Genomic DNA, 13,344 nt, shown 5'->3' with positions numbered 1-13,344 from the left:
CGATTCACGTAACCTTGACCCTAACTCCCGCGAAAATCTTGAATGGATCCTGCTGAAGTAGAATTTCTTGCTGAAAAAGAGGAAATATCTGTCGTCCCTAACTTTACACAGGATAAAATATACCTGATAGGTGTTAGTAGTAACATTACAAGAGCACTTAATTCGCTTCTGATGCATGACAATTGTTTATAGCATAATTTGAAGTGTATTATTTTTCATGTTTATTTCACAAATGTTACATTGGCTAGAGGTATAGGGGGAGGGTTGAGATCTCTCAAAACACGTTTAACGCCGCCGCATTTTTGCGCCTGTCCCAAATCAGGAGCCCCTGGCCTTTGTTAGTCTTGTATGTTTTTTAATTTTAGTTCATGTATATGTTTTGGAGTTTAGTATGACGTCCATTTTCACTGAACTAGTACACATTTTTGTTTAGGGGCCAGCTGAAGTCTTGTCTCCTGATGCTGAATTTTCTCGCTGTGTTGAAGACCTATTGATGCCATCGGCTGTTTTCTGCTCTTTGGTCGGGTTGTTGTCTCTTTGACACATTCCCCATTTCCATTCTCAATTTTATTTTAAATTTGTTTGATTAAGACGGGGAATTGCAGACGTGGCAAGATTTGCATGCATGTACTAGATGTTGTTAATTTTGAAAATGACCTTGGTGGTCTCGTGTTGGCATGCTTTCCTCCAGTGAGGGAGGGTGTGGGGTTTGATCCCAACCAGATTAATCAAAAGAGCTTAAATTGGTATGTTCTGTTTCTCTGCTCATCAAGTGGCATTGAGGAGTAAAGGCAAAGGCAGTTCGTTTAAACCAATAAAGCATATCCACATCAATATGTTCCTGTCCTAAATATACATATATATATTATTTGTCACCGGATGTTATAATACCAATCCATCATCATCATCAGTTTTGAAAATTCTAACCTTTTCAGTAACAACAATATTTAAGCTATCTGTAACAATTAAATTTTTATTAAGAGAATTGAAAAGGTTTAGTAAGTATGAACATGTAAGTATTTAGGGCTTTATTTAAAATTCAAATTCAAATATTTTATTTAACAAAGCACATATTATATACATGTATATGAAGGGGCGCAAGACAACTCCACCAGAAGACAACAAGGACCGTCTACAGAAAAGACAACTTGGACTGTCTATGTGGATAACTCGGACGGTCAATAAGTCAATTCAGACCGCCTATTAAGTCAACTCGACCGTTTATAATGATAAGTTCAGACAAAGTATTAAAGGAAAGTTTTGACTTTATAAAAGATTAAATGAGTGTATATGAAAAAGACAATTCGGACTGTCTATAAAGACAATTTAGGGCTTGACCTCTTGTGTAGACATGTCTGTCATTTGTCTTTGGTGGAGAGTTGTCTCATTGGCAATCATACCATATCTTCTTATTTTTATATGTATCTCTATATTGTTGAAGTTTGAAATAATTAGATTTACAATTAATTACAGATTGTTAATTGGATCTATTTCAATTATGACTTTTAAGTAAAATGCAATGAGATTATAATAAACAAATATAATAATGAATTCAATTTTAATACAGATAAATCAAGTTTGTTTAATGAATTAATAAAGATTTTATTTAAAATTAGAATCACCATGGTGAAGTAGAAACTCTTGATTTACATCCTTTTTCCATTTTTTGTCTTGCCTTGGCGGAGTCAAAAAGTAAGAGTTAGACATAGGTATGCTGTTTCTGGCGACGGCATCAACAATGTATTAGTTTGTGTTTAGGTCTAGTTTATGGTGAACCACTAGTGGTAGGTTAATGATATTTGGTAGTCTAGACAATTTACGATTATCAATTTCTGGAAATTCTATTCCGTGCGGTTTTCATTCTTTAAATAAAAATTCGCAGTCTTATCAATGCTTTAAATAATACTATCTTTTCTTCTGAATATTAAAGAGCGTAAATGACTATGATCAAGTTCCAGGTTACTATTTAGTTTCTAATGTTCCTCAAGCTGCCCTATTAAGTGCAGTTGAAGGAGACTATGATCATGATGATAATTTTGACAAATTAAATTTCGAAGTCAATTTTCTGCCAGTCAATGTTTTAATACATCTATTGAAACTCATTTTAGAAAACAATGAATTTGAATTGATGGGAAAATATATAAACAAATAAAAGGTACGGCAATTGGTGCAGTCCCTTCACCAGAAATCTTCGACATACTTATATTTGAAACAATGAATCAAGTAGTTTCTGCATTTCAACTTTAAGACAAAATATTCTATACAGCAGGGTCTGACACTTACCATTGTCCGATTGCCCCGGGCAAGTTAATGCCGTATTCAGACAAGTAAAAACATCATCTTGGTTGTCTGATCGGGCAAGTGAAAAAAAAAGTGTTATATGATTAAAATTTCACAAATATTGTCTGTTGTTTTGTCCATAGATTACTCAGTAATAACACTGCACGGTCGAGTAAAGTGGTCTTAACCTCCCTTCAATGCGTATATTTCGTCATTTGTTCGCACTGAATTCCCCATTTTACCAAAAATAGATCACGTTTGAAATATTGGCCAATCAAGCGGACGCGGCGTTGCTTCGTCATTATCGTTATCAATGGGGACACCACTCAGGCGTTTCCGATGCACATGTTATTCCCACCAACCAATGGAAAGCGGAGGTCTATTTTCGTTGTTCTAACTTTAGAATTTGACATCGAATGTGTATTTCCCTAAGATGGAAAAACGTAAATGCTTGAAAGAGAAAATGAAATTAAACTTTAACAAATTTGTCAGTTGTTGTCAGTTTATCAAGAAGCGTTTTTTGAAATGGCATTTCTTAGATAAATTATTATGAAATAAGTATCTCTATGTAAATGATCCTATTCCCGTATATTCGTCGATATTTTCCCTCCCTCCTCGGCTCATATATGCCTCATAGTATCTCAGTGGTCAAGTCTAGTTGCTGCCATCATGGCACAACAATCAACCCTGGCAAGTTTTTTCAGTGGAATTCCTCAAAAAAGGAAATCTGACTCCCAGTCCGAGTCAAAAGCTAAATATGAACAAAAAAGGAAGCCACGAGTGTTCATTGAGTCTTGGAAAAAGAAGTTTGATGGTATTGAAGATTCACCAAAGTATGTAAAAGTTTGGGCATGTAGATTTCACTTTCGGACAAGTAAAAGTAATAGGGCACTTGCCCAACTGGACAAGTTGGTATAAAAGTTAATGTCGAACCCTGAGACACATGGTCTATGATGAAACAATTTAGCCTAGACCGAGCGCAATTCTTCTAGCCTCGGGCTATAGGTCCTGCATTAATTTCAAACCCTGCCGGCATGTCTCATTTCCATGGAGATTGTTTGGCCCTGCCCCCTCAGTCATGGTCTATTGACTTTGAAACTTTTGTTAAGTTTACATGTATTAATTTGTGATTAGGTCAGTTAAAGGGGAACTATGAGTGGTAGGTTTATAATAATTTGTATGCAGTTGTAAAAGCATTAGCACATCTCATCTCCATGGAAAATATTTTAGATCAGCTTAAGATGAACCACTTAAGTTGATGATATTTGGTATGCATATGTATTGGCATTTGCAAGTCTCATTTCCATGGAGATTATATAGCCCTACCGACTCATCATGGTTCATTGACTTTGAAACTTTAACATAGTTTACGAGTAAATGTTTGTGTTTAGGTTTGTTTAATGGGAACGTCTTATAAAAAATTAATTGTATTTGGTAGGTTGTTGTATTAGCATTGGCACATCTCATTTCCATTGAGATTGTTTAACCCTGTACCTTCAGTCATGGTTCATTGACTTTGATTATTTGCATTATCAAAATAACAAAAAGGTGAGACATATCTCTGTGTTAACAGTTTATTTGTCTCATTGTGTAGTGTCCAACAGATAACAGTCCAAAAATAAAAATGTTGATGTATCTTGCATCAATTCTCCCTAGGGGGTGGTAAAACAATTGATAAAACCTGGGTAATTATCAGGATCCTTATCGTGCTTTGAAAGAAAAATGATTTATTCAGATGAAAGCATCTGTTTACCATTGGTCATTGTCATGATTGTAAACAAAATATTATGAGTCACAGCATAGATAAGCAATAGTTGCTCAGAAATTTGCCAAGGGGAACAGTGAAAGAAATGGATTATGTGTTATATGAAAAAGATTAAAAGGATGGATAGTGTGAAGAATGGTTGAGTAAAATGGACAGTTAGAATAAGATTTGGAAGTTAGTCTTGAAAAAAATTATGAGCCAGTTTTTTTTTTTTTATTGAAGTAATATCTAAGGTCAACTATATTTGATGCATGCAATGATTGTAAGGTGTACCTGTCTGTCTGGCTTGGTTATTCTGACCATGACCTCATTTTTATGGATCATTGACATTTTATGTGACACAAGTATCACATAAATTTAAATTTCAGTGTGTGCACTTGTCTTAAACTGGTTATCAAAATCATATGTTGGTTCTTTGGCACATTTTGATGACCTTTTTTTGTGTAGAATTCTTGTGGGTTTATTTTAGAAATCTAGAAAAGGTAGTTCTAATCTGATTTGTTTGGTTTTTTGGCACATTTTGTATGCTGGCATTTATTTGTAAGCCAGCATCTCAGTGTGTCAATGCAACTAGACATGACTTGCATCTATGGAGTTCAGATGGACTTGGGAAATTCCATTCTTTATGAAATAATCAACTTTGCATGTTATTGAAAGTTAATCTAGCCATGCAGCTATTAAAGTCGAAATGTATTCTGAACAGGTAAGATGAATTGTAAACTGTTTTTGGTAACCAAGTGTATTTTCTAATTATTTTTTTCTTTGGCAGATTGGCAGTTTATGACATCACAGAAGAAATCTAAGGATTTTAAAACTTGTTTGCTGAAAATTGTAATGGCGGAAACATGACCTAAATATGTGTTGAATACAATTACTAACTGTTATGAAACTTCAAATTGAAATAAATGTTCAAATGTATTTTACAGGGAGATGTAGGGCCATTTAATGCTGGGCTACCTGTCAAAGTTCCACTATGGATGGCCATTAATCTGAAGCAAGGACAGAAATGTAGGATTATTCCCCCTGATTGGATGGATACAGGTATTTAGCCAATGATAGGACAAACATATTTATAAACATGACTTTGCATCAGTTATAATATTAAATTAAAGGCCATTCCTATATTATTAGCTCACCTAGCCCAAAGGGCCAAGTGAGCTTTTCTCATCACTTGGCGTCCGTCGTCGTTAGCTTTTTACAAAATTCTTCTCCTCTGAAACCACTGGGCCAAATTTAACCAAACTTGGCCACAATCATCATTAGGGTATCTAGTTTTAAAAATGTGTCCGATGACCCCACTAACCAACCAAGATGGCCGCCATGGCTAAAAATAGAACATAGGGGTAAAATGTAGATTTTGGCTTATATTTCTGAAACCGAAGCATTTAGAGTAAATCTGACAAGGGTAAAACTGATAACCAGGTCAAGATCTATCTGCCCTGAAATTTTCAGACAAATCTGACAACCTGTTGTTGGGTTGCTGCCCCTGAATTGGTAATTTTAAGGAAATTTTGCAGTTTTTGGTGATTATCTTGAATATTATTATAGATAGAGATAAACTGTAAACAGCAATAATGTTCAGCAAAGTAAGATCTACAAATAAGTTGTCATGACCAAAATTGTCAGTCGACCCCCTTTAGGAGTTATTGCCCTTAATAGTCAATTTTTAACAATTTTTTGTAAATTTTTATAATCTTTTACAAAAATCTTCTCTGAAATTACTGAGACAAATTTAACCATACTTGGCCATAATCATTATTAGGGTATCTAGTTTAAAAAATTTGTCTAATGACCCCGCCTTCCAACCATCATGGCCGACTTGGTTAGAAATAGAACATAGGGGTAAAATGCAGTTTTTGGTTTATATCTCTGAAACTAAAGTATTTAGAGCAAATCTGACAGGTGGCAAAAATGTTCATCAGATTTAGATTTATCTGCCCTGAAATTTTCAGACGAATCAGACAACCCATTGTTGGGTTGCTGCCCCTGAGTTAGTAATTTTACAAAAATTTTGCAGTTTTTTTGTTATTATCTTAGATATCATTATAATATCTAATATCTAATACTATTAATTATGATTTTAACCTTATTTTACATTATTTCCAAAGCATCAGTAAATACAGGTGAGGGACACAGGCTCTTGAGAGCCTCTAGTTTAAGAACATTTCATAATTTTGCAGTTTTTGTCCAGCATATATATTGATCCTATCACCTTTTTAGGACATTTTATAAAAGAAAGAAATTAAAGCCCATAAGAAATGTGTGAATATCTGCTGTATATGTCTTGGAATTCATAAGTAAATTCAGAATGATGAATTGTACATTTCCCTACAATACAATACATGAAAGTTACTGTAACGTTTTCTCAAGTGTTTGGAATATTTTGATCCAATTTTGTAGTCCTAGCAGGGGGTCTGTTTGTCAGTCCCATTTTAAAATACACATGTTCATTATGCTTTTTAAAATTTAAATTTTTTTAAGTATGTGAGAAATTAGGGTTTTGACCCAGATTTCTTGGTTTACTGAACCGGAACGTCTTTTTACCACAGAACACCACAGAATACCACAGAACACCACAGAACACCCAAAATATACCACAGAACTACACAAAATACAATAAAACTACTAAAATATATCACAGAACATTGAATTACTTTACAAAATGCAAAACTAATCATTCAGAAATATATTATTTTTTATAATTCGGGCTACAATAAAGATAGGACGATTGACCTGGATGAGATATAAATTTCTTTAATGATCTTAACTTTTTTGTTATTTGGTAGATTTTTTTTATATTTGGAGACCTTTGAAATACTAAACTTTTATATTTTATAAAAATCTTTTAAAACAATTTATTGTAAAAAAAAAGTTTTTCTATAAGAAAAAAAAATGATTTTCCATAAATGAATGTTTTTGTATAAAAAATTGTTTTTTTCTATAAAAGAAATGCTTTTTCTATAAAAAAAAAAAAAATTTCTGTAAAAAAAAATGCTTTCTTCTATAAAAAGAAAAATTGACATGATGAATTTTAGCGGTGCCAATTACACTATTAAGATTCAGTTTGTTCTCCCAATTCTGTTAATAAATTTCAAAATAATCAACTATTTACAAAATTGTCAATTGATTGAATTCTAATTGCCATCTGATTATGCAAGGTATAATTCAATTAAATGGTTTATTCTTCCTAAAATCTTGTATGTCATTTGTAAGAAATCCATGTATGAATAGTTGAATAAAAAGGGATTCATCAGATTAGATTGTCGAAACATAATATAAGTTATCTACGTTCATATCCGTAGATATGGATATTTTAACACCCTGAAGTATCCAAGTACATCCTGAGGCGCAGCCGAAGGGTGTACAGGGTACTGAAGGGTGTTAAAATATCCATATCTACGGATATGAACGTAGATAATGAATTTATCCCTGGTCTTAGTCTAAATCTGGCGATTTTTAGAGAAATTCGATCACAAAGTTAAACGTGAAAGCAACGTTTTTTTCATTTTTTAAATATCTTTTATTGAAATTTGGGCATTTGACATTTTTTTAACGGGGTGTAGGGTACTACCTTTGGTAGAACCCTACAGGTAGACAAATATAAGACGTTTTTAAACTAGAGACAGAGAAACTGAAATGGGTCGAATTTGGCGTGCAATGTTGTGAGAGTTACATCATAAACGGTGTGACGTCAACGTGGGTCATTTGCATAGCTAGGTCAGTAGTACCATTCATTGACAATGTGGCTGCATAGTGATGCATTTACTTAAATGAGTGCAAATAATCGATATAATAAGATAAAATGGTTAGTGGATTAAATATTTAATTATACAGACATCATGGAAAATCTACAGAATTCGATATTTCATAAGGAACAACCATGGAACTAATGATAACGCGCGTGAAATTCCCCGATGTAATGGGTAGCAACGTCCGGGGATATGGGTTAGCAACACCCAGGGGCTATGGGTTTTGTAACAACGTGCGTTAACCAATCAGAATCCTAGAAATATACTAAGCCGGGGATAATGCTTATTAACTTCAGATAAATATCCATAAAACCTAACGAGTTAGTTTTCATTACAAGATTCTTTATTTCTCAAACACCATATAGTTACAATGGTACAAAGAAGTTCATCAAAAGTTACAACATAACATAAACATGTGAATTCAAAATAGAAGTGAATAATTTTCCAAAGCAGCTTATAACTGTTATAGGTCTGAAATTGCTAGGATCATGTTTGTCTCCTTTATTCTTAAATAAAGGTATTATATTTCCAGTAAGCCAAATATCAGGAATAATACCACTGTCAAATATGATATTAAAAAGTTTCACAAACACCTGTGACATAACACTAAATGAGTGGTTCAAATATTAGATAATTCATCAATGTGCAGTTTGAAAATATTAATAGTAGCAATATAAAAAAGTTCTAACAAAAGGGTTTGGCACAGCTGCGAATCATATTAACATCTGTAAATAAAAACACTAATTTCTGTTTATCATCAAAAGACATAAAATCACTATTAAAATGTGTTACTTCATCAAATAATTGATTTCTAAAATCATCATATAAAGGACACGATAAAATAACATGGGCTTCATCTTCTAAAATATCCTTACAACTATCACAGACTCGCTGCTCTAAATGTAATTTGTTCAAATATCCCTGTTTCGATTCTTAGTGGTGTTACACCACATTGAAATTTGACAAAAGAACTCCTTTGTGAAAATGACATTGGAATTGTACAATAAGTTTCCGTTTCAAAACTGTTCTTAAATAAATTATATGTTCGAAGTTTGTTACCACCTTTACCAGATAAAGCTTTCTCTGACTGTAAAAAAAAGTAAATGTCACAAAATTAAATATACCCCAGAATTACAATTGTTAACTTGTGACTTTAAATATTTTTTGTATATTTTGGTTTTAATACTGGTAGGTGTTTTTGGTATAGACCCAATAATAGGTTAATTCAGTTGGGGGCGTAGCGATAGTCAGTCGACCCTAAATGGAAAAATAAAATTTATTTGAATAATAAATGTCAAATTATAAAAAGAATTAACAATAACAATAGTATAATGTCTGAAGTATTTATATTTCGAAGTTCTGTGGTATATTTTTGGTGTTCTGTGGTATTCTGTGGTAAAAAGACGCTCCCTTACTGAACAGAGAAATATGATGATGTGAACTCCATGGTGTCCTATAGATACAGATTCTTGTTTATATATATATATATATATATTATGAGGCAAAATATTAAGGTTGGTGGATTTTTTAATAGTTGTGACCTAGTTTTATTAATCTGTAGATGTTTTATTTCTTAGAGAGGCTTCAAGACAAGAAACAAGAAGAAACTGATAGCAAGTTCTTTACAGAGATGCCTAGTCCTCATTTCATGGAAATAACACAGTTGTTACTTAAATGGTAAGTTACTGTATAATCAACAAAGAAATAACACAGCTGTTACTGAAATGGCAAGTTACTGTATAATTAACAAAGAAATAACACAGCTGTTACTTAAATGGTAAGTTACTGTATACTCAACAAAGAAATAACACAGCTGTTACTGAAATGGTAAGTTACTGTATAATTAACAAAGAAATAACACAGCTGTTACTTAAATGGTAAGTTACTGTATACTCAACAAAGAAATAACACAGCTATTACTTAAATGGTAAGTTACTGTATACTCAACAAAGAAATAACACAACTGTTACTTAAATTGTAAGTTACAGTACACTCAACAAAGAAATAACACAACTGTTACTTAAATGGTAAACATGTCACAGTATACTCATCAAAGAAATAACACAACTGTTACTTAAATTGTAAGTTTGATACTGTATACTCATCAGCAAAATAATAACACAGCTGTTACTGAAACTGTAAGTTATTGTATACTCATCTTCAAAAAAATAATACAGCTGTTAATGTTGTATTAATTTATACATATCATCAAGCAAGTTTACATTTGTATTAAACAATATGTGTTCTTTGATACACTATGTTGACTTTACAGTGATAAACTCAGAATCATTGTACCTATGTACATTTTGTCAATCATTTTCAAGTGTGTGTTGTTCTATTGAAGAACATAAGATAACTGTTATAACTTATCTATTTTGACAGATTTGAGATCCTTGATAAAATTTTTGTTTTATTAAAGAAACAGTTTTTTATTGACAAACTCAACTTAGTTGAAATTATTAAGTGAGACCTTATCATTTAGAATTTGTTAGATAATGATCAGCATTCAGTTGTCTTTTTTTTAAATTGAGGATATTATATCATCATTGAATAAGAACATTATTTTATACTTTCAGTGCCACAGACGATATTCCACATGCTGATGAAATTAGAACCCTTGTAAAAGATATATGGGATTTAAGAATTGCAAAGTTGAGAAGCAGTATTGACACTTTCTTAAAAAGTGATGCTACACATGCCAAGGTACTACAAAGTTCTAGATGCATAAGCTTTTGTCATTACATAGTTGCTGTTGTAATCGAACACTTATAAGATTTCTATGAATAATGGAACATAAAAAGATAGAACCAAAAATGACCAAAATACAAGTGAAATTACTTTATTAATTTTGTCCTCTGCTGCAAATGACAGAGTAATAGTCTTTGACTGTCCCTCCCTAACAAACGACTGATCTTGGACTTCTTTGCCAGAAGCTTTCTCACTTGGAAATATTGTTTGTCATCATATGTGCTTGACCATATTCTACATTCTGACGCCTTGTGATTACTACACCTTTAGAGTTGGACATCATTTGCCAACAAAATTACCTTGTAGGATTGTTTGTCATTACAAATGTATACAACCATTTTCATTTGACAGTTGTTGCTGGCCATGGTGATATGTGACTTTTAAAGGCATATTGTAGCTAACTTGTGATTCCTTCTATGTCTGAAAGCTTCCACACTTATTTATCATTTAAGGATGTTCGCTCCTCTTGTTTTTGATTTTTTGTCAGATATTCAGAATCCTCTGGTTTTATCAATGTTTTTCCTTTAAGAAATTTTGTCCACTAACCCCTCCTTTTCTTTTCATAATTTTATTACATATAGTTTAAAAAGCCATATTTGAAAATCTTATAAAATCCTTGTTATTTTTTCAATGTTTTTGAAAGAAAAAAGGTGCCAATGTTAAATGTATGAAAAATCTAGAGAGAATCATTTCCCGCCAAATTTTCAATGGCTTATATCTCGAAAACAAGCACCGGACCCTTCATTTTTTTCTGCTTTTTTAGCTCCTTTATTTATATACTATCTATTTATGACAGTCTTTCAAAAAGCTTGTTATTTTGAAACAGAGTAGCGAACATCCTTAAGGAAGTTGAACATACTGTACAGCCATATTGATAAGTTTTCATGAAATGTGAGGCTATAACCATTTATGTTCTGTAATAAAAGAACACCTTGTTAACATTAATACCTCCCAGACAATTATGTCTGAATCCTTCATACTTACTGAAATTTGTTTTCCTCGTGTGTAGTTGACCTCTTTATACAGTTTCTCTGATTTGACTATATTTTAGGACTTTGACAATTTTTGTCCTACGGTATTTTAACCATAATGACAACTTGAGATCTTTTGTAACTTTCCTAATGCCATTAAATTGTGTGACAATTTGAACACAACTCATTGAAAAACTTCACATGAAAATGTGGTGTTATACAAATATTTGTACAACAGTCCCTTAATTCTAAAATTTACCACATTTCATTTAAGTGGCAACACGGAATGACTACTAGGCTCTATAAACTAGGATGATGATGATATATTTGTAACTGTTGTTGCTCTGTCTGCTCCTGAGAATAATACAATGTAAAAAATAAATGGGACATTTAAATACAGTGTATCAATCTTATTCGTTTCAGAATAGTCAGAACATTGTGTTTAATTGAAAATATTGAGATTCTAGATATATTCTCTGTTTATTTATTATTTATTTACCACTTAATGATAGGTTAAGTACAGTTTTATTTTGGTTAATGCTTGGTAATAATTATTTCAGTTGAATTATTTGACATTGATGGAGTTGAACACTGCAAGACCATTCCTTACCAAAGCCTTGGATCAAATGCATCTGTTGAGATCAAACCTTAGTGGGAGAATACAGTCAACACAAGAATGAAGAAGCTCTAGTTAAATTGACAATTTAATCAACATTAGACTCTTATGTTGCAGGATTTCTGATTCTTGGAAAAATGCCAAGAATTTTAAAGTAGAAAATATGAATGAAGATGACAGTGATACATGTACTGTGATACATGTACAGTGATACATGTACTGTTAAGATGAAATTTTTATACCAGAAATCGATGCAGCATGATATGTAATATAAGTAATTTATGAAGTTTATTACATAATAAAATACTACTCCGATTAGTTTAAAGAAGCATTCTGTTGTAATGTAGAAAGATACTAAAGGGGTTATAAAAAGGATAGGTCATTGGTTCCCTCCCCAGCCAGGTTATATAAAAGACTTTGTAATTACTGCTTCTCTGTTAAGAATGTGGCATTTTAGAGAATGATCAAAGACTGGTTGGCTTTGGAACTAGTTAGTTCAAATTCTAGCTCTTGGTGTCAGTCTAGTATAAAGAAGGGTACAGTGACCTATAGTTTTTAAGCAGTTAAGCTGCTTTATGCGAGCACCCTAGATTTGTGTTCTACCCAATAAATGCTGAAATATGTGCCATTGTTATTATCTGGCTGGCTATTATGTTATTTATAACTAATTGAACACTTTTTTCATACTTTTAATTCTGGAATACAAAAAATATGACCAGAAAAACCTTAAATGATCGTCGAACCACCCAAAAGTTTTGAAGTTGCACATAGGAAGTAGTGCTCAATAGAAATCCTTATGTAGTTTATTATCCCCTGTGCTTTTAGCCAAGATGTCAAAGAACAATTGCATGAATTATTTCATCGCCGAAAATCTCTAATTACAAGTCGTTTACAGTTGCCAAATGGCACAAAGCGCAGGAATATTGTATAACGGCTGTGACTAATATGACACGGAGTTGAAGTCTCAGTTGGCGGTAATTTTAACTTCGTCGACAAAACGTAAATCAAGGACGTTTTAAATTTGGTGATTTCTGATATTAATCATTTTGTTCAACCGCTAGCTTTATACCGAAAATCGCCAACATGTTATGTGTAAATCCGAGTAAATCGTATCTGACTGACAAAAACAACATTGAAAAACAATGGATGCCATAAACCGGAAATGAAGACAATTATAATACCGGATCTAATTCCGGGGGCGGATAAGGGTAATTC

At 32.4% G+C, this 13,344-nt stretch overlaps 1 protein-coding gene across 1 annotated transcript; it reads left to right on the top strand.

Moving 5' to 3' along the window:
• Positions 1–13: 13 nt before the first annotated feature.
• On the top strand, positions 14–12,457 carry LOC127700836 (DNA replication complex GINS protein PSF2-like). Its single transcript, XM_052204523.1, has 5 exons — positions 14–132; positions 4,972–5,086; positions 9,372–9,471; positions 10,371–10,497; positions 12,074–12,457. The coding sequence occupies exons 1-5, from the start codon at positions 43–45 to the stop codon at positions 12,191–12,193; spliced, it is 552 nt and encodes a 183-aa protein (XP_052060483.1). The 5' UTR covers positions 14–42; the 3' UTR covers positions 12,194–12,457.
• The last annotated feature ends 887 nt before the right edge of the window (positions 12,458–13,344 follow it).

This window comes from Mytilus californianus, unplaced genomic scaffold (genome assembly GCF_021869535.1).
Source record: "Mytilus californianus isolate M0D057914Y unplaced genomic scaffold, xbMytCali1.0.p SCAF_5, whole genome shotgun sequence".
NCBI lineage: Eukaryota > Metazoa > Mollusca > Bivalvia > Mytilida > Mytilidae > Mytilus > Mytilus californianus.
Note: the sequence above shows the minus strand (reverse complement) of the source record. Positions and strands in the feature narration are given on the sequence as shown.

Coding starts and splice junctions, on each gene's coding strand:
- LOC127700836 (XM_052204523.1), top strand. CDS start 43: ATGGATCCTGCTGAAGTAGAATTTCTTGCTGAAAAAGAGGAAATATCT. Junction 133..4,971: donor ATAAAATATACCTGATAGGT/GTTAGTAGTAAC, acceptor TGTATTTTACAG/GGAGATGTAGGGCCATTTAA. Junction 9,472..10,370: donor ACACAGTTGTTACTTAAATG/GTAAGTTACTGT, acceptor TTATACTTTCAG/TGCCACAGACGATATTCCAC.